The sequence below is a fragment of the Heliangelus exortis genome, chromosome 12 (genome assembly GCF_036169615.1).
Source record: "Heliangelus exortis chromosome 12, bHelExo1.hap1, whole genome shotgun sequence".
In the NCBI taxonomy this organism is placed as follows: Eukaryota; Metazoa; Chordata; class Aves; order Apodiformes; family Trochilidae; genus Heliangelus; species Heliangelus exortis.
In genome coordinates this window covers 1,786,124-1,809,745 of record NC_092433.1, presented here as the reverse complement: position 1 = coordinate 1,809,745, position 23,622 = coordinate 1,786,124, and the positions used below count along the sequence as shown (strand labels likewise).

Genomic DNA, 23,622 nt, shown 5'->3' with positions numbered 1-23,622 from the left:
ATGAAGTAAAAAGAGGAATCATATGTTATGTCGTATTATAGCTACCTGACTACTATGGAATTGAGGTTGCATGACAGGCAGGACAAATCTTGTATCAAGAAGCACACAAATTGTGTTTTATGTGAGTTGCCTAAAACTCCTCCTGACTTGTTTGAGTGCTCTACAGCCTTATCATCAAGGTACAGCATACTGAACCTAACAGACTCACCATACATGTAAACAGGAACTGACAATAGACCTGTTTTGTACAGAAAATTATAGAACTTCTGATCCAAACTTTCCTTTCAGTAAGTATGTCTGAAAGGTTACTGTAATTGAGCACTGTTATTCATACATCTCAACCTTCAGTACCCCACCACTTCTCTAAATTCCATTTTTACCTAGAAGAAACTAAAGGCATCCCTGGCCTCCTCTTGAAGACAGAAACCCTTCACAGAGCTCCCAGAAACTGCAAAGGGCAGGTAGAAAACAGTTGCACTGGTTCTTACGTGTGGGACAGCAGAGAGGGGCTTGTAGACCAGTGACAATCACAGAGGAAAAAGGTCCCCAAAAGATGAGCAGGACTTCAGTAAGGCAGTGATCCTAAGGAAACCTTCACAGGATGCTGTTTGAAGGTTATCCCACAAGTTAAAATAGCTCCAAAACCTGGCCCTAGATGCTTGCTCTGCAACACTGCCTAACACTCTCAAGATATGCAACATACACATAAACCATATTTGAATAAATTCCCCCAAAACACTGACCACTGACTGCAGATTGGTGCCATCTTATCAGCTGAGCTTCTTCAGGTAACATATTTAGGTAAAGCAGCTCTCTGGGATGAATTATGGCAGCAGTCCTGCATACTGAGTTGTTAATTTCCTACAGGAACTAGTAAGGGAAGGGTACAGCTATGAAAAGAATTCTAGATCTTAAATAATTGTCAAAAAAACCTGAAAAAGAATTAAGAAAAGGTACCAAAATGGGTATTACTGGCTACAGCAGCAAAGCCTCACTCTATTCAAAGCCTCCTCAGTGCAGTTTGCTGACCACAACCCATCACAGACAGAAGTGGACTGTAGGACTCAATGCCAGTCAGAGTGGATCAACTTCATCTACTAGCACAGAAAATCTTAAAAAAGGGAGCCATCATCTGCACCATCACACAGGTGTTTTGTGCATTTCTAGATAGTTTCATTTCCTCTGCAGCTGCCAGGATGGGACACTGCTGAGGGGAGGACACTGCCTGTTTCATGACAGCCCCTGCCCTGATCCAGGGTGGCACATGCTGGGCATGTCACAACTTCATGGGGCCTGAAGGGCTGCACAGCTTGTGCTGGGATGATACACCTTAAACCATACTGTAGGTGAGGATTGTTCTGATCAGTGACTGCAATTTCACACCATGCTTCTGCCTCTTTACTAAAGGCAGTTGAGAAGCCTCCATTTTGCAAAATACCTCACTAAGCTAAAACCTGACTGAGGACCAGACCTGCACTTTTCCCATGACTGTGAAGAAAATCCCTTAACTCTCAGACTGCATCCCCAGAATGTGCTGCTCCCAGAGTGACTCTGCCAATCCAGATTACAGAACCATGAGAAAAACGTAGGGACAGAGATTTATCTGCCTCATCTTGTGAGAATACTCTTCCCACAAGTTGTTTCCTGGAAGCATTATTTGGACCTCAAGTTTTTTAACATTACAAAACAGACTTCTCTGGGGGGATGTACAATCTGACTGTATTTATTACTTAAGCAAATGATTCCTGCTTTATGCAGTTTCTACATGATTAATCCTGACTTTATCCCATTCACCAGTTGGAATGCCCTTGGTGTCCATGTGGTGACTCCATGCCTAGGATGTGACAGATTTAGATGGCTATCTGTAAAACCAGCACAGTGTATGAACCATGAAGGAGAAAAATAAATTACAGTGCAACCAGGAAAAGAAGATCTCTTCACATGAAGTGCCAGTCCTATTAAACAAGGTCATGGGAGGACAACCTACTTTCAAATGCATCTAGAACTCACATATAACTAGAGAAATAACTCTGTTTTCCAACTCATTTTTTGGACAGCTGGTGGGTGGTATCTCATTTAACAGTGTGTACAGTAATTACAGTAAAAATATTGTTCATATTTTTTTCTTGCTGTAAGGAAGAAAGAGTGTTGGCAGACTGAGTGGGCAGTGGAAAAAGATAATTTCCCATCAGTTTTGCAGAGCTTAAGAACACATTTTAAAACTTTCTGGATTATTTTCTCTCTGTGAAGAAGACCTTCCACTGCATCCATAAATTATGGAATGCAGGAATATCTGTCAGAATTCAGGTGATGAATAAATAGGTGACATTCAGAAATGATTTATGTTCATGTCCCAGAAATAACAGATTGGCAAATCAGCATAAATGCAGACAGATGAAAACCAAACCAGAGAGTGCCTTGTAGTGAGGCAAAAGGTGTTGCTGCATATTCTGGTGTTAAACTACAAGAAATTCAATATGTTACTCAAATAATTCTTCAGAAATAAAATGTCTTCGTGCCTTCCTCTTCTTTGATCCTTTACACAGAAATCAGACTTGGCATCTTTATTTTTAGTAACACTATTCCTTTTTACCTCAAGCTCCCAAGAAATTATTCCCTACAAGCTGAGAGCAGTTTTCTTATAAAACACACTGATAATAACCACATGAAAGGATAGTTTGCAGCTATTTTCAGTAATAACTGCAAATCCCACTGCCACCCATTCCCTCACTCTGTCACACTACACATAACCTAACTTAAAGCTATTTTCTAACATGCATATGAATCAGTTTTTGGAGGGAAAGAGGAATGATTCATGGCTCCAGTGGGCACTGACAGTTAAAAGCTTTCTGACTTTATGTGAGCCAGAGCATTAAGGGATCATTGCAAACAGGACATTTTAAGAATTTTTAAAAATATTTTTAAGGACTTGCAGTGTCAACATTTGACAGATGGTGTAGCAGCAAGACACCATGTGATGACAGATAAAGTCAATGTGGTTTATCTCATGTTGCAGAGAAAAGAAGTTATCATACAATTTTCACCTAAGCAAGATCTACTTTATATTATAACTTTCTTGGTACTGAAAAAAACCTCCAATAAAATCCATTATCATGCACAGCACAGTAATGCAGTTAACACCTGTATTTATAATTATAGCATGCTAATTTCCAAAGTTACAAGAGTCAGAAATATGTAAAATCCTACTTTAAAAAGGAAAGAATTGTGGAGAGGAAAGAGGGAAAGAACTGTGATTAATTTATACTTTTGATGTTTTAGTAAGAAAAAAAAAATTTCTTACACATCTAGCATTGCCACCAATCCTCAGTGGATCAGATACAACGATTACATGATTAAAAAAAGATCCAGCAAAATGAGACTGAACAAAAAGGACAGAGACTGGCACCAAACTACTTCTTTCCTGCAGCACCAGAACCCACTCTTTGTGTAAGAGAAATGTGAGTGATCTGTCAAAGGCAGAAAGCAAAGCAAAGCAGTCACTGGTTATCTGCTGAAATGGCAGAACTATAAAGTAGATTTCTTGAAGGGAAGGAGAGCAGCAATTGCTCCCCCCTTGCAGGAGGAGCTGGGGCAGGAGCTCTCACTCACATCCCACCACTCGGCTGCAGCCAGGGCCACACTCACACACCTGAGTCAGTGGGAAAACCAGAAGAAAGACACTGAAATAGCTGCAGTTTATGCTCAGCTCTTTCAGCTTCAGGACTTACATTCTGTCACTGTTTCTGAACTATTAACATGAATTAATTTCCCATGGTGATCATGTGTTTGGAAGTGGTGCTGCCAAGCACCATCTGCAGAGGTCAGAAACAAAGTTTCCAACCCTTAATCTTCACTTCATATTTATTACAATACTCGAATAAGCAGAGTAGCTGGTAGCTGCTTCCAGCATCCACCACTGGTCTTCCCAGTTTAGCTGAGTTGAAATTTAGCCCTATTTTCACTGGCCATTGAAGTACATTATCAAAGAATTCTGCAGCTTTTCCATGGTAAAGCTTTTCCTTGAATAAACACAGCATTAAACACTTTTCTAATCAGTAAAGTGACAGCTGCCCCTGGAAAACAGATCTCCAAGAGAAGGTGCTGTTTCTGTGGGAAGGGAGCACACTGGAGTTCTGATCCTGGCAATCACAACCACTGCACATCTTTCCTCTGCTTCCAGTTGCACATTCCTGCAGTACTTACAGGAAAATTCTTTAATATCTGGAAGCAGAACAGAACTGCTGACTACTTGCTCCTGGTGGGCAAGTTAAGTCATCTCAGTCCTGTAGCTCAAAAGCTCTATTTTGCTGTATTTATATATCAGTTCATAGAACCATAGAATCATAGAATGGGCTGGGTTGGAAGGGACCTCAGAGCTCATCAAATCCAACCCTTGCTCCACTCCCCCCGTGGTTCCCAGCCCATGGCACTGAGTGCCACATCCAGGCTCTTTTGAAATATCTCCAGGGATGGAGAATCCACCCCTTCCCTGGGCAGCCCATTCCAATGGCTGATCACCCTCAGAATTTCTTTTTGAAATTAAGTTGATTAATAGTTGATTTTTATCAAGTTAATGATTTGGCTTTTTATAAAGTAGAGGCTATTTCTGAAGTTCACTTACATCTCATTTTGACAGAGCTAATTAAAAAAAAAAAAAAAAAAAAACCACAACTCAACTGCAGGTTTCTTGCAGGTTATAATGTTCAGTTCTCTGAGACAAGCTTTACAGCCTAAGAATCAGATTTACCTCTGGCCTTACTGGGTCTTCAATGCCAACCACACAGATGCAGGTCAGGTCGGATAAGATGTCGTTCTCATTGTCCCAGTCGGGCTCGGGGCTGCTGTTGAAGTCTCGGAAAGCAACACAGATGGTTCTCAGCCCATCACAGGCCATGGGTTCAATCACTTTCTTCACCATTTCATCTCGGTCACGTGGTCTGAAGACACGAGGTTCACCAGCAGCATTAAGGATCCTGGAACATCTTTTATTTATAATAAAAAAGAAAAAAAGAAAGGTTGATCGTGTATTTGTGTGACTGCTGAGAAGTATTTCCTCTTGTCAGCTTGTTTCACTCAACGTTTCCCTTTTCTGATGCCAGGTTTTACATTTCTAGATAAAACAGGAAGATGCAGTAGTGAAAAAGTCTGGTTTTAGCATAAAACAGAAAATTTGTTTGTAGCGTATTACCTGGTTCCCTCCATCCATAGTTTTCTCAGCACCCATGTAACTAATGAGCTGACAGCTTACAATGAAATTGAAAAATATTTATTTTCCAATGCAAAGAATTCATTTGTAAACTACTGGATGTAGAGCCAGATTAATGTAATTTCTTTTTCAGAGATGTACCTATGGTGAGCAATACATATTAATCTAAAAATTCTGTCTTCAAGAGATGCATCCTTTCAAGAACTGTACCATCTTTCTTCTATGTGAGCTATCATTTTTACTGAATTGTATGAGTATCAATTTTTGTCTAGCCAGTGGTAAGAAAAATAAGCCAGTTTTGCAAGAGTGAGCACTTTTAAAAATACTTTAGAGAAGAACAGTGACAGCTTATACTACTGAAGTGTGTCATATTTCTACTTGCAACTAGGAAATTCCAACTAGCAAAATTCCAACAAATGTCTTATAACTGCTCAGAATGTTTTGCACTGTGGACAAACACACTGAGTAACCCACTGCACTCACTTCTTCAGCACAATTTCAGAAGCTCCTTTGCTGTACATGCGGAAACTCCCATCTGGCATTTTAATGACAGTGCTCATGGACTTCCTGACAGAGTTGAATGTATAAACTTTGTACAGCTTCTCCTCAGGGATCAGGCTCCGAACAGGCTCATAATCCTGCTTCAGGTCCAGGACAAACCCCAGGAGACCACACTCTGTCTTGTTGCCCACCTGGCGAGGCAGCCCACCCTCTTTCTCTGGTGGCTGAAGAGAAGAAAAAAGCAGATGTTAATTTCTCTCATCACAAGCTGTATACAATTGTTTCTGAACAACTGATAATGAAGTGTAGAGTTTAAGATCTAAAAAAATCCACAGAGCTCTAACAGACTTAAAACAGCTGTTCTCACAATGAGGAAGATTTCTCTAGACAGGTATCTACTTGTCATCTCTCTCTTTTCTTTTAAAGTAGCCACTGGCAGCACAATAGCTTGTGATAGTCAGTCAGGTAACTTTCTTTAAGCTCAAAATTAATTAATTTTCCTTTGTCATTAGCAGAGTATATAACCTTTTTGCAGCTGCTTAGAATTACATAGTTTTGCTGACTGTGGTGGTTATCATGTTGAGCTAAAGAAAGATTGGTTCTTTTTATCCTATCAGACATTTTAAAATGAAAACTAAATCTGCATCTCATCAGAACAGGAAATCTCAGTGCAAAAAGTCTAACAATCAACAGAAGAGCAGATTTACATCTAAAAGTACCTGTTTGTAGAATTACCATACTGCTCTCCAGACAATAACTGCTTTTACATAGTTGGAAAAAAGGATGGAATAGGCTAAACATTTTGCAACCCTGACAACTCTCAGTCCCTCCAGGGCCAAGGAAGGCTTTCATGGCCCATTTAAATATAAACAAACAAACATACACACACTGGATTTATTAACCTTTCTGGAGGTGTAGTACACACCTCCAGCAAAAAATTCCTAAATTGTCAAGACTCTAGATTGACTTAAAGTGACCCAGTTATATACACACTGCTGACAAGTTAAAGGATGAGAGGTAATGTAGAGAATAGTTAAAGTTGCAAACCAGTAATCCTACTTAATTTGAATTTGTGCAACTATTATGGCCACAGGAAGGGTAAAGGGGATGTTTACAGTAAGCATTAAAGTATTCCAGATGACCACCAATTGCAGCTGGCTTAAGAAGTGAAGGTCAGATAGATAATGACAGGCTGGTCCCAAACTTAAGTAAGCAAATACAGAGTTTCCATAAGAATAATTTTTCTGTCACCAGGAAAATATATACCTGGTGACAGATTAATGTAATTTCTTTTTCAGAGATGTAGCTATGGTGAGCAATACATATTAACCAAAAAATTCTGTCTTCAAGAGATGCATCCTTTCAAGAACTGTGCCATCTTTCTTCTATGTGAGTTATCATTTTTACGGAGTTGTATGAGTCACATTAATGTTATTGTGACATTTCAGCATTACTCCAGGGTCAGTGTAAAACACTGACACTCAGCAAAAATGCTAATATATTAATTTTATTGCGTGCCATTACAGCTTGCCCTACTATAATCTCATTAAAATGTGATGTAACTTTCCCCTGGATTCTCAAATTCACTTAAGAATCCCTAATTTAAATCCCAAGAGCTTGGAGTTATGTGCATCTGGATGCACTGTTACATTCTGTAGATATGAAAATCTCAGAAGAATCCAAAAAATACCCTTTAATGTACAGTTTTGTTTGAATAACTTCAGTTCATTTCCATGACACTGAAACAAGCCAAGAACTTCAGGCTTCTCAAAGCAACACACCTCAACTCCACTGCCTGGGCAGAGATACCAGGAAAGGCAGAGATGCCAGGAAAGGCAGAGATGCCAGGAAAGGCAGAGATACCAGGAAAGGCAGAGATACCAGGAAAGGCAGAGATAGCAGGAAAGGCAGAGATACCAGGAAAGGCAGAGATACCAGGAAAGGCAGAGATAGCAGGAAAGGCAGATTTCTCTGTCCATTTCCTATCAACCTCTTCCCCTTTTAGATCTAAATCCTCAAAATGCTTTGGTTCCCTGTGCCACTGCAATCACTGAAATGTGAATGTGATCAAGACACTGGCAAACACACACTGGAAACCAACAAGAAACAGATTTCTTTCCATCCAAGAAATCCATCCATACTATTAACCAGACATTAGTTAATTCATACATGTGATTCCAGCACGATCTGGTGTGAATGGAGATTGAGAGAACAGAAATCTACCCACATTTCACAATTACCAGAGCCCTCCTAAATTTTTTCTTATTTCAACAGAAAGTAAATCAGACTTTCCTGTTCCTAAGACTGAGGTCTAAAAATAGATTTCTTTTAGTGAACATCTTTTGAATGCAGATATATTAAAAAAAATAGTGAAAAGAAAAAGAACAGACATTTGAGAAAGGTTTCAAAATCTAACAAGTGGCCACCTCCCTCTAGAGCAGCTGCTGTCTCCATGTTCTTTGTGCATTACATTATAAGGAAGCATATGGTGGTGAGAGCTGGCAAGGAGCACTTCCTTTCCTCTGCTGCTTCAGCTCAGAATCTATAATGCCAAAACCACTCTCCTTGCAGATTGTTCTTGACAATCCTTTGCAGAAGCTGTTGGCTTTTCAAACTTCCTACTGTGCTGTCTAAATTCATTTCTTGCTCAAATCTGCAGTTTCTGGCACCTGGAAAACAACTAAAAGGACAGTCCAAAGGGGTAATTTCTGATTAATTAAGTAGGAACAGTTTCATTGAGTCCTTGTAGAATGAGCAGCCTTGCACAACGTGTGCCTTTGGACTGTGATTTGCAAAAAGGAACTTGAGTCTTTCTCAAGAGCTCAGTGGAAGCTTTTGCCAGTCACAAAGCTCCATGCTGTGCCCTCTTCCACAAGGAAGAGCCTGATCCACTATCTTCCTCCAGTATCTTCCTCATCAACTGTTTCTTTCATATGTTTATATCATTTATGTAATAAGATTTTAATTATAAGTAAACACTTGCATGTAAAATAAACTGCTGATAGATGTTAAAAAGAGTTGTTAAAAATCAAAATAGGTTTTTTGGTCTAAGTACAGCTGTATTGTTACAGCTTAAAAACAGCAACCCAAAAGCTAGCACTGACCTAATACTGGGTTTGGCTTACAAAAAGAATTTTCAGAATTATTTCACTGAGAAATAATTTACAAGTAAGACTTAAGAAGGAAAAAAAGGCAGAATTGTGGGTGTAACATAAAGGAGGTGCTTCAGCTTTTTTAAATAGAAATTACAATACTTCCATTTTTACCATAACACACACTAAACCTCATTTTTTTCTCATTGCCACTTTTGATGTGGAAAAGAAAGGACTTGGTAAGAAGATCCAAGTAGTCCTTCCAAGTGAAAACATTGTATTATCACATAATTATCTGAGGGCTTCAATTGTTTTATGTTCTGTGTTCTACAGATTGAGCTACTTCTTTAGACTAATGATGCTCTTAAATATACCAGTTTTATTAAGATAAAACCTAACTTTGCTAGAATATTGAATGTTCCACTATGAGTATTCTATGTTCCAATTATAAATGTTCCATTTTGACTCAATTCACAAAAGGCAAACAAGCAGAGGAAAATACATTAACTTAAAATTGCAAATTTCCATCCTTTATATTATTTACTCAAAAAGAGAATTTACCAGGATATGTGGGACCTTTGTGTATTTCAACACACCAGATGCAAAATTAAAAATAATTATGTGGTATTTTTTATTTTTAATTCCTAATGCTAAAATTCTTAAAAGGAGAACTACTAAAAATACATACATAGCACTATCAGATTCAGAGGTGCTCCCACATTATATTATTTTAGTCACTGCTTTAATGGAAGACATCTAAGGCATGATTAAACCACATGAATTTTTTTATCAAATGTATTATCAACTTTTTGAACATATGGGTTTATTCAGTTGGCTTCAAGAAACCAAGAAAGATTTTAAACTATTTATCTTAGAGAAAAATTCAAAAATGCAAGGAGTGAGTTCTTTTTAGCCAAAGACTGAGAATCCAGACTTCTGCCTACATAAAATCTTCAATTATGAAATGGGAAATGGTTTCAATGTATGTGTTGGAAACAAGAAAGCAGTAACAGAGACATCAGCTGTTCCAGGTTTGGTTTCTGGATTCTCTGGGATCCTGGTGACTACAGAAGCTTAACAGCAGCCCTGCTTTTCTGTCTGAAATAGTGTGACCACTTCCACAGGTCCTTCACCCCACCCACAGCCTGGATTCTGGCTGCCAAACACCAGAGAGTTGCTTCATTGTCTCTTTTCACTCTTTGTTCTGAGAGTATTTTTAGTTTTCCAGCTGTATCACCCCTGCAAGGCTACACAGGATTGCAGCTCCCTCTGTCAGAATGCAGCAGCAACTTTGTTGGAGCTTGTCTGGAAATAGTCTGGGATTGATATGCAAAAATTTTCTTGTATGTTTGTTTTTTCCACTGGTCTGACTTTTCTCTCCCAGCCAATACTGTGGAACTGTGGAACTCCTGTCCACGTTAAGACTTTGAAGACTGTCTCAGCACACTGCTGGCTTTCCAGGCAAACCACAACTGGCATATTAATTATACACCCAGCTAGGATAACACTAATTAACCAGACTCCAAACATTTTATTAAGAGTTCTCGAAAAATCATTTTTAAAGTTAAAACAAAGAAAAACAAAACAGCATCCTGAAGATAAAATTCCCTACGAGTATCTGGCATCAGATCCATATTGTTAAGCTATGAATTTACTTTCCTAAGGTCTATATTTAGAGATAACAGTCTTTATATCTGCAGATTTTGCTCTTTGCTGAGGACAGATCTACAATAATGTTATTGACTTGACTGATGAAGAAGGGCACAACTTGTCCTCAAATGGTTTGTAATTTTAAGTAGCTTTTCATGATAATGATGAGGAAGTCGCCTGTGTTTCGTGCAAGGCACAGGAAGCACCATGTTTCTGAGAACATAGAGGCTATTTTACAGCTCAGAACCAACACTGCCAGGTACAGTGCTGCTGAATTTCAGTTAAATTAAACTCCACAGTCAGGTTGAATTGGGGTCAGCATAAGGGACTGAAGCACCAGTTAACTCGGAGCTGACTGTGTAATCATTTTGGCATCAGAAGCAGCAGAGTGCACAAACCTCACCTCCTGGTCTGATCTCCCACACTGGATTTGAAAAGCCCAATGTTTCCAAGTTTAAAGGTTTGAAGGGGCTTTTTATTCTTATTCACACTGCAGAGACCAGCAGAGGTGTTCAATTCACTGGTATTTCACCTGCTCACCAGAAAGCAAAATTTATCTTTTTATCTTCAGAAGGACAAAAAGATTTTATTCATTGAACTTACACAGATCTCTTCCCTCACTCCTTTTCAACCTCAAGCAAAGCGTTTCTGTTCCAAAGAATTTCCCTTAAGGATGGTGAGCTGCTCAATTCCTGACTTTGATCACTTTGATCCAGAATGCTATTTTTGAGTCCTGGTTTTGGAGCCATTTTTGGGGGTCCAGTGATTACATATTCACCATTTCAGAGACTTATGGTGCATACATTTGGAGTTTGGCTCTAAACCATACAACAAAACATGTCTGGGAACCCTTCCTTAGATGCTGTGCAAACTCTGATAAATCAGAGAGTGCCCAGATTTTCTATATATAAGATTTGTGTTTCACACAAATAATTTATAATTCATAAAATTCATAATGCTGTTACACAGGAGCCAAGAAGAGTGTGTAGGTGGCATCTGGTGTGTGTTTGAGGAATGCCTGTACACCTCACCCCAAATGAAAAAGTTAGAGGCTTACACAAGGAATTTGATGCTGACAAAGAGAGGACTTGTGGGAATAAAGATGGAGGCTTGGGGATTATCAGAGTTTGTAGTAAAAAAAATCAGCCATGAAGAATCAAACAAGGAGTGTTGGGAGAAGGAAAAGTGTTTTCAGTAAATTCCTCCTTCACTGCCAAGTCTCTCCCTTTGTCTTAAACACTTCCTATGTAATTTGGAGATGTAAAGCTGGAGGATATGGAGTATTTAATTCAGAATCAGTGGAAGGAACAGGATTTAGAGAAAAAAATGGGCTCACACAGATATGTATTGGTAGTCAAGCACAACAGTGTTCCCTGGCATCAAATACAACTAAACCAAAGGAGAAAGAGAAGGAAATAAATCCACAGCTGAAATTTCACCATCACTGCCCTGTATTGATGTGTCCCATATTTCTGTTTTGAAAAGACAGGAAAAGGGGATGTGGCAGCTAATTCTTTTTGCTTCCAGTTATCCAGAAGATGCTACTATCCCATGGCAACTCCATTTCTTGGGAAACAGGCACCGAATAAGTCACCTGAAGTTCTCCCTGCTTCCTCTTGGCTCCAGCAGCCACCATCAGGAGCTTGTCAGAATCAAGGCAACTTCTTCCCCGTGTGGCCTGATGGGCACTGCTGTCAGCCAGCCTGCCATGAACCCCAGAGCTGGACAACCCAAACCAGAAGCCTTTCAACCACGTTTCAGTACTCCAGAGATACAAAATCTGGAAGTCTAAAACCAGAAATGTACCCAACAGCACAGTTTAGTAAGAAAGCTACACATTTCTCACTTGTTACCAGTGGCCAGGGAGGTGTCTCCTCACTGAACCAGCAGCTTCCATCACCCCAGGCTGAGTGCAGGCAGCAGCCTCACAACATTCCCCTGGCACAGCTCAGCTCTTGGGGTACTTCCTGGGGCACCTCAGGACCCCAGCTGACTGGCAGATAAACTGTGAAGGGCCCAGGAGAACCTTCACATGGCTCATGGGCCAGGACAGCCTGAGAGCTCCGTGCTGCAGTCTCAGCAAAAGCTGAGGAGTGACAGAGCTGCAGGCAAACAGCCTCCCTGTGGCTGCACCAAGCAGGGCCCTCAGAGAGGTGACAGCAGTGTCACTTGGCACTGCTCCCCAGCACAGTCATTTAACAACCATCTTGTCATTTAACAACCATCACAGCTGCTCAGGCTTCCCAGGACACAGGTAACAGGGATTTCTGACTCATTACCACGTAGGGTGTAAGAAACACTATGTTTGTACAGCAGCCAGAACCATGCAATTGTTTAGGTACAACTGGCATAGTTAAATCTGCCACAACAGTTGGAGGATATGAAAATCCATGTTTCCTGGATCAGATCAGCTCTTATGCAGGGTAATTATTTAATTCTTAAGAAGATAATTATTTAAGATTTTTTTCTGTTATCTGAAAACCCTGAAAATGATGCAGTGATCTATTTAATTAATGCAATGCTGGGGTATCATCTAATTCCTACTGCTAGCACTCGAGATGGATACAAATTTATTCAGATATTATATTACATAAACCCAGTGTATTTCAACATCTCCTGCTGCCTCAAATAACAGCAAGGCAATACTCATATAAAAGGGGCCAGCTGTAATTATGTAATGCATCAGTGTGACATTTCCTATCAGTGTGGCAAAGTGAAGAGAGCAGCAGTGATGTGGCTCACTGAGTACAGCCTCATGCTTGCTTCAGCTCACGTAACAGCTACAAGGAAAAAAATGATACTATCCATAAATTCCCCCAAGAGTGATTATGAAAGAAAATGAAATCATGCATGAAGAACAGTCCAAAAGGCTGGTGTGACAGTCTCTGCTCCCTCTCTCACAGGCTGCTACCTATTTTTGCATTCAAAGAGAGCTGATACTCTGACCTTAATTTTATTAGCAAGTAATTAATTTACCCTTTTTCGCTTGAAGGACAAATTTCATTTGAATAATAAAAGGATAAGGCAAAAAAATAACAGCACAAACACAAAAACTGTTTCTTCTTCTCACCAGTTAAAGATGGGACATCAGTCCCAATTTTTCACAGAATTACAGTGCAGCTGAGGCTGGCAGGCACCAGCCTCCCTCTTTTGAAAGACCATCTGAGCCCAGAGCCCTGGCCAGAGCAGGTCCAGCTACAGCAGGTTGCTCAGGACTGTGTCCAGCTGGATTCAGCAGCTCCAGGGAGGGAGACCCAAACCTCTGCAGGCAGCCTGTGCCAGTGTCTGACTGCACAGTAAAAGGAGTTTTATGTTTCAGTGGGATTCCCTCAGTTGCTCTTTGCTCTGGTTTCCTTCTTGTCTTTATTGGGCACTACTGGTAAGAGCCCAGCTCCATCCTCCTTATTCCCTCCCATCAGGTATTTACACACACTGGGGAGGTCCCCCTGAGCCTTCTGTACTCCAGGCAGATTTCCCAACTTCCAAGCTGGATGCCAAGCAGGGAATCCCATCATCCAGCTCATAAATGCCATGGAACAGGACTGGCCCCATGACTGACCTCTGGGATACACTGGGAGTGACTGATCAGCTCCCAGCTGGACTGAGCTGCCACAGCTCCCTGAGACCAGCTCACTTCAGCCAGGTTTCCATCCACCTCACTGCCCACTTCTAGTCCATTCTTCACCAGTTTCTCAGTTCACTCTCAAAGCCAGAGGATGCAAGTTAAAAATACAAATTTATACTGCCTGCACATAAGTTTTCACACATGCAAAATGTTGGCACATACAAGCAATTTGCACTGTTCATGTGAGGATATTACTCCTGGATATAAACAACTTGTTAGAATTAATTAGAATTATTTCCTTCAGATTCACAGCTAGAGAAAAGTGGGATAGCTATAAGAGAAGCAATATTTGAGATAGTTAACAAAACTAAATTTAGCAACATTTATCTATGTAATTAATTTAATTGGGCCCAGAGCAAGGATTTATGATTTCAAAGTGTGAAAACATTTACTGATAATTTTTTAAAAGTAATAATACCTTTTCATTAAGTCCTGAACATGCAGCTGATGAATATTTATTCTAAGGAACCAAAACCTGACACCTATGTTTCTATATTACAACTCATTAGCAACTTCTTCATCAAAAGCTGTGCCACATGAGTTATTCCCTCTCATCTCCCAACCCACCTGGTTCTCTAATTTGAACTTTCTCCTTTTGTAACAGGAAGTCTGCATTTCAAGATGCAAATAGTTAAAATAGAAGCTTGGAGTCTTCAATTTAAAAAAATACCAATAATTAAAGGAAAAAATCTCAGCTCCAAATGACAAGGACTCATGGCTGCATTTGAACAGAGGGACACTAATGGAGCCCATCCCGTTGTGAGGAATGACTCTGCCTTGGGGTGACATTACTGATTCATCAGACTTATGATCAGGAGACCCCAGCCTTAGTGTTTCCAGATTAGATTAAACTCAATTTTACAGACACAGATTTTTGCCACATGCTCCCCACAATAATATTTATTTATATTTTGAGAGGTTATTCATCTCTATTTAGGGCATTTCCTGTTGTTGATCAAAACCATTCAGGTATTCTGGGATAATTTTTTTTTAATGTCAATTCAGCTCTAAAATTTTGAAAACTATGTATTCCATTTCCAAATTTGGACACTAAAAATCTCCAAAATTGTAAACAAAAAACCCAAAATGTAAATCTTGTCCTTTTGCACAGTAACATTCATGGAAAACTGGCAACTGTTAGATTTACACTAGTGCCATTCCAGCTTTAAGTGCAACAAGAACTGCTGAAAAGCAACCTATATAATCAAAATAATTAGACCCAACAATTGTTATTAACTTACTTTAATTAACAACCAATTTACTTTAAATATAGCCTAAGCACAAGGTTGCAGATAAAGCTATAAAGAAGCAGGAGGATGTTTCTCCCCTGTTACCAACATCATCAGAACAGAGACCAGAGTGACAAATGTCCCATTTCAAGACCAAATGGATTAAAATTAAGAACTGATTAAAAGAATTTATAACCTTCTAATAATTTGTTCCATATATCTGGCAAGAGCTTGCTGTATTTCCATGAATGACAAACGAGTTGAACATTTTTCTTGAAGTGCAGAGGAGAAATTACTCTTAATTGCAGAAGTGTAATTGGTACCTCCATAATGACAACCCAAACATCTGCTACCTTGCTTTAGTGAGCTGATGTTTTACTGTGTGCTGCCTTCCTCAGTGTTGCAGGCACAGGAAACAGAGAGGAGACAAAAGAGCATCATTTTGAGCTCATCAGGTAGTGAAAATTCAATTTCAAGGCAACACCTGCATTTTAAAAAGTGTGTTTTCTAATTTAGAACCAATACGAGGTTTTGCCAACATTAAAAGAATTAATGCATCTGTTTTGGGGCTGAAACCTCATCTCTTAGGTTTGAGGGAAGAGAGATAGATTTTCTTTAGTTACAGCAGTGATCTAAAGAGCAACTGTACAACTGGAAAATCTCCCTTGAGTCACTGGAACACATTCTAGGAATTTACCATTAATTTTCTCCCTGGCATCTCAAGACTTTCTCACCAAGGTTCCCTATGAAAACTTTACTCCATGTTTCTGAGCACATCACCATCAAAATTCCAGTGACATAACCTTCCTCACTTTTATTTAACTACTTAATTATCTTAAATTAATCCCATTCTTTAAAAGCACCTGTAGTCTGAAGTGTTTTCTGCTAGCTGTTGTACAGAAATTTCATCCTGAATTTCAACAAAAGAAATACTTAGAGGTGGCTGATTTGTGCATAACATTCCTCCTCTCCACAGAACTTATCACCACATTGGACTTTTCTACTAAACATAGCTCAGATGGGAAAAGTAGATTTCTAGAAACACCAAACTAAGGTAAGAAAATAAGTCTTAATACTCACTGCCTTTCTGGTTGCAGCACAATCACAATTTGTATACTTTATGGAGCTGAAGTTAGGGAGTACCAAGCAAATCTAGCCACATCTAACATAGAAGGTTTTTTCACTTGATTTAAGCTTCTGATTACAGCTCATTATACTTAACAGATCATCTCTGTTACCAGTACTCATTTCCACAGAAAGGCAAAGGGTTCTTCAAGTACCCAATGCTCAATGACTCTAAAATCACTGACAGCAGCTATTTCACTTGTCATACAAAATGTACTCCTCTTAAAACCAATACTAGCACACATCAGATAAAATTATTTTTTAAATTGGTTTTGGTTAGTTAGGGGTTGATTTTTGGGAGGCAAATGTATGAGTTGAAGAGTATTTAATATGTTAGAGCAATGTTTTTTTCCAGTATTTTCTCAGAGGGATTTTTTTTTGCATGATTGGTGGGGTAATGTTTGAGATGTGTTGTGAATTCAGACCTCTGGCCAGCCCCTCTCCTTGTCAGGATACCAAGAATGATGCCTTTGCTGGGCAGAATAACAGACTCTGAGACTGCAGCCAATTTTTATCTGATTATACATTCACAAAGAAAATGGGACAGGAATGATGGAGAGGTTGAACATCCCATTTTACAGGAAAATTCTCCCAGAAGAACTTGTCTCTCCCCTCCTCCAAGTACACAGCCCTAGCAAACCAGCTCTGAGCACTGCCAACCCTTCTCCTCTGGAGTGAAGGGAAGTGTGAGGTGACTTAATCCCCTGTTCACTTGAACGTGGAAAGCACAGGAAAATAAAGATGGCAGAAGAAATGGGCAGTGGAGCTTTTTAAACATGGTCAGGGCTTTGATTCAGTCTTATGGAACACTGAGCTGCATCTGCTGCCCAACACTCCTTCATTTCAGACCCAGGAGATGTGCCAGTGCCTCCAGAGGAGATGCCAGCAGCCAGCCAGCCCCCTCTGGAGTGTTTGTAGTTACACACAGCTTTGCAGTAGCACTTATTAAAGTGGGCCAGAATTTTAAAAACTTTCTTTTAGAAGCTTAATTTTTCAACATAAGGTGTCTGCCCAAGCAGGTCTCATTTCTTCAGTGGTGCCCAGGAACACTGTCATTTGGACTGTGTGAAAATACTCTGGCAACCTTAGCTTTGAAAACTTTCCCATTCTGCTGCCAGACTCCAGCTGGGAAAAGGGTTTTTCTGTGGCAGATGCCTTCTGCCCATCAAAGTCCCTGAGATGCCTGTGAGGAGCCAGTGCCCCTTGCAGTTTGCTCAGGATCTGTGGTTACAATCCTTCAGAATCCCATCCACTCCACACACACCCACTCACATAAAACAAAAGCTCCCATCAGGAACACAAGCTCCCCAGTAACCTCCCCTACAAATTATTAACTCTTCATTCCAACCAGCAGATCAATCTGTTCCAAAGTGTGATGACTTCAGCTCAGTAGGGGATCACAGACATGAAAAGAGACACTTTTCCATCTTCTCTGGCACCATCTCTAAAAGCAGACACATTCCCACATATAATTGACTGGAATGCAGAGGAGCCAAGAGCTTCACATACAGGAAGAGAAAACTGGAAGCTTGAAAGAAAAATTAGCAATTTTGAAATTAATTAAATCTTGAAAGAAAAATTAGTGGGGTCTCCTGGCAGAAGAAAGCAGGAACTAGAACTGGAAGTGTAGTTTCTTTGCTTATTGTAGATTTAATACTTTCTAGGACTAGAAACTCAAAGGAAAAAATAATATTTTGCTGACATTTACAAATATATAATAAATCTTGTAAGTGCAATTTCATTCACAAAGAACAGCAATGCTGAGCCAATTTGAAGTCTTTTTAAGTCTGCAAAGTCCTGCACGTTTATTGCTCTGAAGTTAGCAGGGTATTTTCTGTCATATCCATGACTGCTGGCCAGTTCTGTGTCAGGCAGTGGAGGTTTTGGGGGTTGAGTTGGTTTTCTTTTCCCAGAGGAATAAAACACGTAGGAGTTCTAAGAGTACAAGACAACTTCCTAAAACCTATACATTCTATTCTTATGTAACATGCATCTGAATGAAAATTAATGTCATATTTCATTGTGATTCACCTACTCTATTGTTTTCTAATAACCCTGTTTGTGTATCTTTGTTTGATTATAAAAGCACTACCATTTTCTGTAACATTGGTATTAAATTGTCACATTTGAAATTATTATCTTCCTGTTCCTGATGATAGGGAACACAAAGAAAATCTACATTAAAACAGAGTGGTTTACACCCACTCACATAAAACAAAAGCTCCCATCAGGAACACAAGCTCCCCAGTAACCTCCCCTACAAATTATTAACTCTTCATTCCAACCAGCAGATCAATCTGTTCCAAAGTGTGATGACTTCAACTCAGTAGGGGATCACAGACATGAAAAGTGTGTATTAAAAGCATCAATTGTGCCAACCTATTTTATTTATTAAAAAAAAAAAAAATAGGTAAGAGGTCCTAAAAAATGATCAGACAAAAATAAGCAATATTTATGTATCACAATGAAAACACTGTGGAATACCTTGCAGGAAACACTGACTTCTAAAGCCTGCATTCATCACCAGGGATATGTATTAAAACAGTTGGCACTTATCCCTGTAAGTGAATTCTCCTATGCCAGTACAGGATGAGTGGGAACCAAGAATATGAAAGTAAGATAAATAACATAAAAGAAAATCCTACACAAGCTAATAGGAAATACAGTTGTTGCATCATAGCAAGTTGAAAATCTAATTTACTCATTTTCATACAAGGAAGTAGGAAAAAAAAAAACCCAACACCTAATGTGGTAAAATGATATTATGGTACCAAAAAGCTTCCAAGTGACTGTCAGTCCTGTTTATATTTGTGCAGTCATTATTTATTCCAACAGGAATAAATGGAGTCAGCCTACACAGTTGGTAATTGCAAAGAAGGCAGTATGAAGGAGCTTATGATTACCTTGCTTTCTGTCACATGAAGAAAGGAAATAAATATAATTTAACTCAATCAGGAACTTTTAGGTAGCATGGGAGTAATTTGTCATGCTTCATTCTACACTTCAGGATTATTTTATTTATCCAACTTCTCTTCCAGTGCTCCTTGGTTGCTGAGGCAGGACTCTCTCCCCTTTCTTGGGCAGAAAAGGAGATCAGGGGCCAAGGAAAAGAGCTGGCAGGAGCTGCAGCCCTCCCCTTGCCAAGCTCAGCTACAACTGCAGTTCAGTGTGTAATGGTAACTGCAGAGAGAGATGGAGTTCTGAGCACCTTTCCCTCACCTCCTCTCCCTGTCTCTGTCTCTGTCTCTGCCATGTTGTGGGGATCCTTCCATTAACAGCAGCAGCAGCAGATCCAGAGCATGGCCCAGTCCTGCTCACTAATCCCCCTGCACTCTGCTAAATCCACCCCACAGACAACTGCTGAGATGCTTTCTGGGCAGCTGATGCCATTCTACTCCTCACATAAGAGTCTCAAAAAAGGAGGATTTATTAGGAAAAAAAAAGAAAAGGTTTTTACTAGCAAGACAAAGCCCCTTTACCCTGACAGTAGGAAACATCTAACAGGGATAAATATATGGTTTACACATGCTTTACACATTCAAGTAGTCATTGTGAACACAGTTATTTCAGTTATTAACCCAGTAGCTAATTTGGTGAAAAAAGCTGTATTTCTAGCTCTTATTATATAAAACTTCAATGACAAGTGATGTGTGAAGATCACTACTCTCTGCTAATTACCATGCTGAGAAGTAGAGACAATTAATTACATGAACTATTATCTCTAATAATCATTATTTACACAAGAAATAATCCTCAGACTATAGGTTGTTTTTTTCCTGCCTAACTTCTGTGAAAACGTGTAGCAAGGACTTCATGAGCAAGGTCTGGATAAAATATTGCTGAGGTTGGTTTTTTGGGAGGTGATGATTGTTTTGCTTACATATGGAAAGATATTTTTGACCAGCATTGTCTGGCTCCATCTATAATGTGTACCTACATTCTACTGTTTGTGTAGAACTCTGGGAACAAAATACAGAAATTGAGATAGAGAGATACATTTACCTATAATAGCAATGATTTTACCTATGCAGTAAAAAAAAATAAAATATATATATATATACAGCTTTTTAGAAAATTTTTTAGTTCAATCAAATTTCAATCAAGTAATTTTTAAATTTTAAATGGATCAAATGCACCATTTAGCTGGAGACTCAAACACTTCAGACATTTTAATGCCATCACCTGAGCACTTCTAAAACAAGATCATATATACAATTTTCAGAAATTTTCATTACCAAACTAACATGCTGAAAGCAGCCAGTAAGACTTCCACTACTATCCTCAAGTATGCCTCAAGGTACTTGACTCAAGAAAGCTTTAGTAACCTGAACAGAACCCCACTGGGCTGGAAGATGCCACCCTGAAATCCATGCACTGAATTTCTGCAAACCAGATCTTCCTCTGTGCTTTTCCTTCTATCATATATTTAGTAACTCACTGTACCCCTAAAACTGCAGAGCACCAACTGTAAAACATGGAGCAAAGCTTCACAAGTCCACTAAAATCCACTCATTCTTTTTCTGACATGGAAAAAAATTAATATGTTTGAATTCCAAATCCAGATGACACTGACAGCAACCCAGCCCAGTGTCATTACATGGGGTAAGTTGCAAAAAATTCATCCCATTTATGTTTCTCACTGTTTACTGATTGTAAGGACATTGTATATAAGATAATATATATAATATATAAGACATCAAATCTAACCTTACATGAAAGGGCTGACATAGCACCACTCCTCACCCCCACCCTTCTCAACCCTAAAACAAGAGTTACTAAAATCTCAACACATTCTCTAAAGTTGGAATTTTTGAGCACTGCCTGCAGCAGAGGTAACAAACCACCAGAAAGGAGGAGCTCTGCTTAGATCATCACCAAAACTGACTCAAACCCTCCCTCATTACAAAATGATTTGTGCAAACCTCCCTCTGGATAAAGCTGGCAAAGCTGTGGAGAAAATGTCAGGCAGTGAAACAGGGAAGCTGCACAGCCCTAAAGGGGGATGTGCAAGCTCTGCTCCTCCCAGGTAATCATCATCATCATCATCATCATCATCATCTTTCCTCCTTACATTCCAGTTTTCCCTCTTTGCCCTCCATGTGACCTCATGGCAACATTCTGCTTCCTGGAGTTCTGACCCAATCCACTGCTGTCTCTTCCCCAGAGCTGATCTGCTTTCCTCTGTGTCCCTGCTGTTTCTCACAGACTTTGAGGCAACAACTGGAGCTGCCAGTTGTATTTGCAGCTTAACATTAATGGTAGGGAACTACAGAAGGAATAAACCAGAACTGAGGCCAGGCAGTTAACTGGGGTTGTCATTTTATGGTATCCTAAGTAAGAGCTTTCCCAAATCTGTCCTTATTATTTTTTTCCCCCACCTCTGTCCCTCTTTCTGCCCTCATTTTTTGGTGTGCATTTTTGATGTGGGTTTTTAAACTTATCTTAGAACATTGCTAATATATTCCTCACAAATAAGAACCCTTTCCCTGACTACTACATCCATGTTTTCAATACCACAGTAAATTTTAATCTATTCCTTCAAAGCAGCTATTGTGCTAAAATCTTGCTTTCTATTACTTTTACATTTTTGCTCTTGTAGAGTGTAATTTTTTCTTATTGTTCTCATATATTACAGGTTACCTACCTGCTCTGCCAGCTTCCCTCCACCTCTTTTCTCCAAGAAAGTCTGAAGTGCATTCATGCCTGTGTTCTGCAGCAATCACTCAAAAGAACTATTTATTTGTAACAATGAAATTCTGTGACAAAATCGTGAGAACTGCTTTCAGTATAAAGACATTGGGATTTTTGTGCCACTTAGGAAAATTAGGTCTTTTATTCTATATTCAGGAAAAAGTAATGACACAAAGCAAGAAGATGAATTGACACAGCTTTCTTTCCCTCCTAGAAAACCTTGATGGCTGAGCTGAGGTTGCAGCTTCACCCCACTGCTGCCCAGCCTGTGTCCTCAGCAGCTTTCTCCCAGGGAGCAGAACCACTGCTCTCCCCCCCAGGGAAAGACTCCCCTCAGGGGAACTTGTGGGGAAGCCCTGCTCCTCCCTGGGGGGGTTATTTGGGGCCCTCTCAGCCATCCCTACAGCCTGGCTAGGAAAGGTTTGGCAGAGACCCCCCCTGTAGGGCTGTGGTAGGAATGTGGTTGAATTTGGGTGCTGGCAGCAACCTTGGCTATTTCACTGATATCTTTAGGAGATCTTCTAGTGTGACATGCAGGTGTTATTCTGACATCCTAGACAGGAATCATTGCTTTCTCTGGTCTGGCTGCCATAAAATTACCTGCTTTTTTTTTTTTTTTTTTTTCCACTCACCCTGTTGGTTTATCAGACAGAGGGCTTTTTTTCTCCAAACTTCTACAAGGTCACATTCATTACTTGACTGTCATTCCTAACATATAGGCTCACATATATTTACTTCATTTCCTCATTTGGCAGAAGGTATAGAGGGAGTGAGAGTGTTTTGCACTTTGCTGGGATGTCTCTTTTCTCCTTCCAGATCCTTGGTTTTAGGGTGCAGCTGCACTGTGCCACATGCTGTGCAAATGCAGTAAAGGATGCTGCAGATTGCTGGAACTGCAAGCAGTGCTCCTGATGCAGATCCAGAGGTTCACCTAGCACAGGCATCAGGAGCTTTTCTGCTCCCTGGGCACCTACCAAGCACCAAATGAAATACCTGTGAGGAGCCTGACAATAATGGCTTCAGATGGGTCTTTTCCACTGGTGCTGAAAATCACTCAATTAAATACTAATTGTGATCTCTTCTTAATAAGAACACATTATACCCATCCAGCAAGCATTTCATCTACACCCTCTGCCAGTTTTCAGGAAATTAGAAGAAGAAATACTTTCCTAATTAAAACTGGATTTATGCAAGCAAGAGCCCAGCAGAAGAGTTCAAATCACTGCTTTTGGTACTTTGAGTCTCTGTGTCATTATTGCTTCATGATGTTCAAGACCACTTGACTTCTCCAAATGCATTTAAAGTATTCCCAAAAAGCAGATTTCACTTTCAGAATGAGAGGTGCTTTGCACCCCTCATGGCAGCTCACATGCAAAAATACATCAAGTCTCATTTTTACTTCTGTGGGGGAAAGCTGTCTAAAACATGAATACTGGAAAAGTAAGGTTTTCTGGAGAACACTTGCACATAAACAGCACAAAAGCAGAATTAATGTTGCTCTAA

At 39.7% G+C, this 23,622-nt stretch overlaps 1 protein-coding gene across 34 annotated transcripts in view; it reads right to left on the bottom strand.

The window, feature by feature from the left end:
* ATP2B2 (ATPase plasma membrane Ca2+ transporting 2) overlaps positions 1-23,622 on the bottom strand; it is a 408,804-nt gene that overhangs the window by 47,468 nt on the left and 337,714 nt on the right. For all 34 annotated transcript variants that reach the window (XM_071755377.1, XM_071755355.1, XM_071755387.1 and 31 more), the window contains 2 exons: positions 5,690-5,931; positions 4,748-4,982 (listed from right to left, as the gene is read on the bottom strand). In XM_071755377.1, the coding sequence (XP_071611478.1) occupies positions 4,748-4,982; positions 5,690-5,931 (477 nt within the window). The remainder of the gene's footprint in view (positions 1-4,747; positions 4,983-5,689; positions 5,932-23,622) is intronic.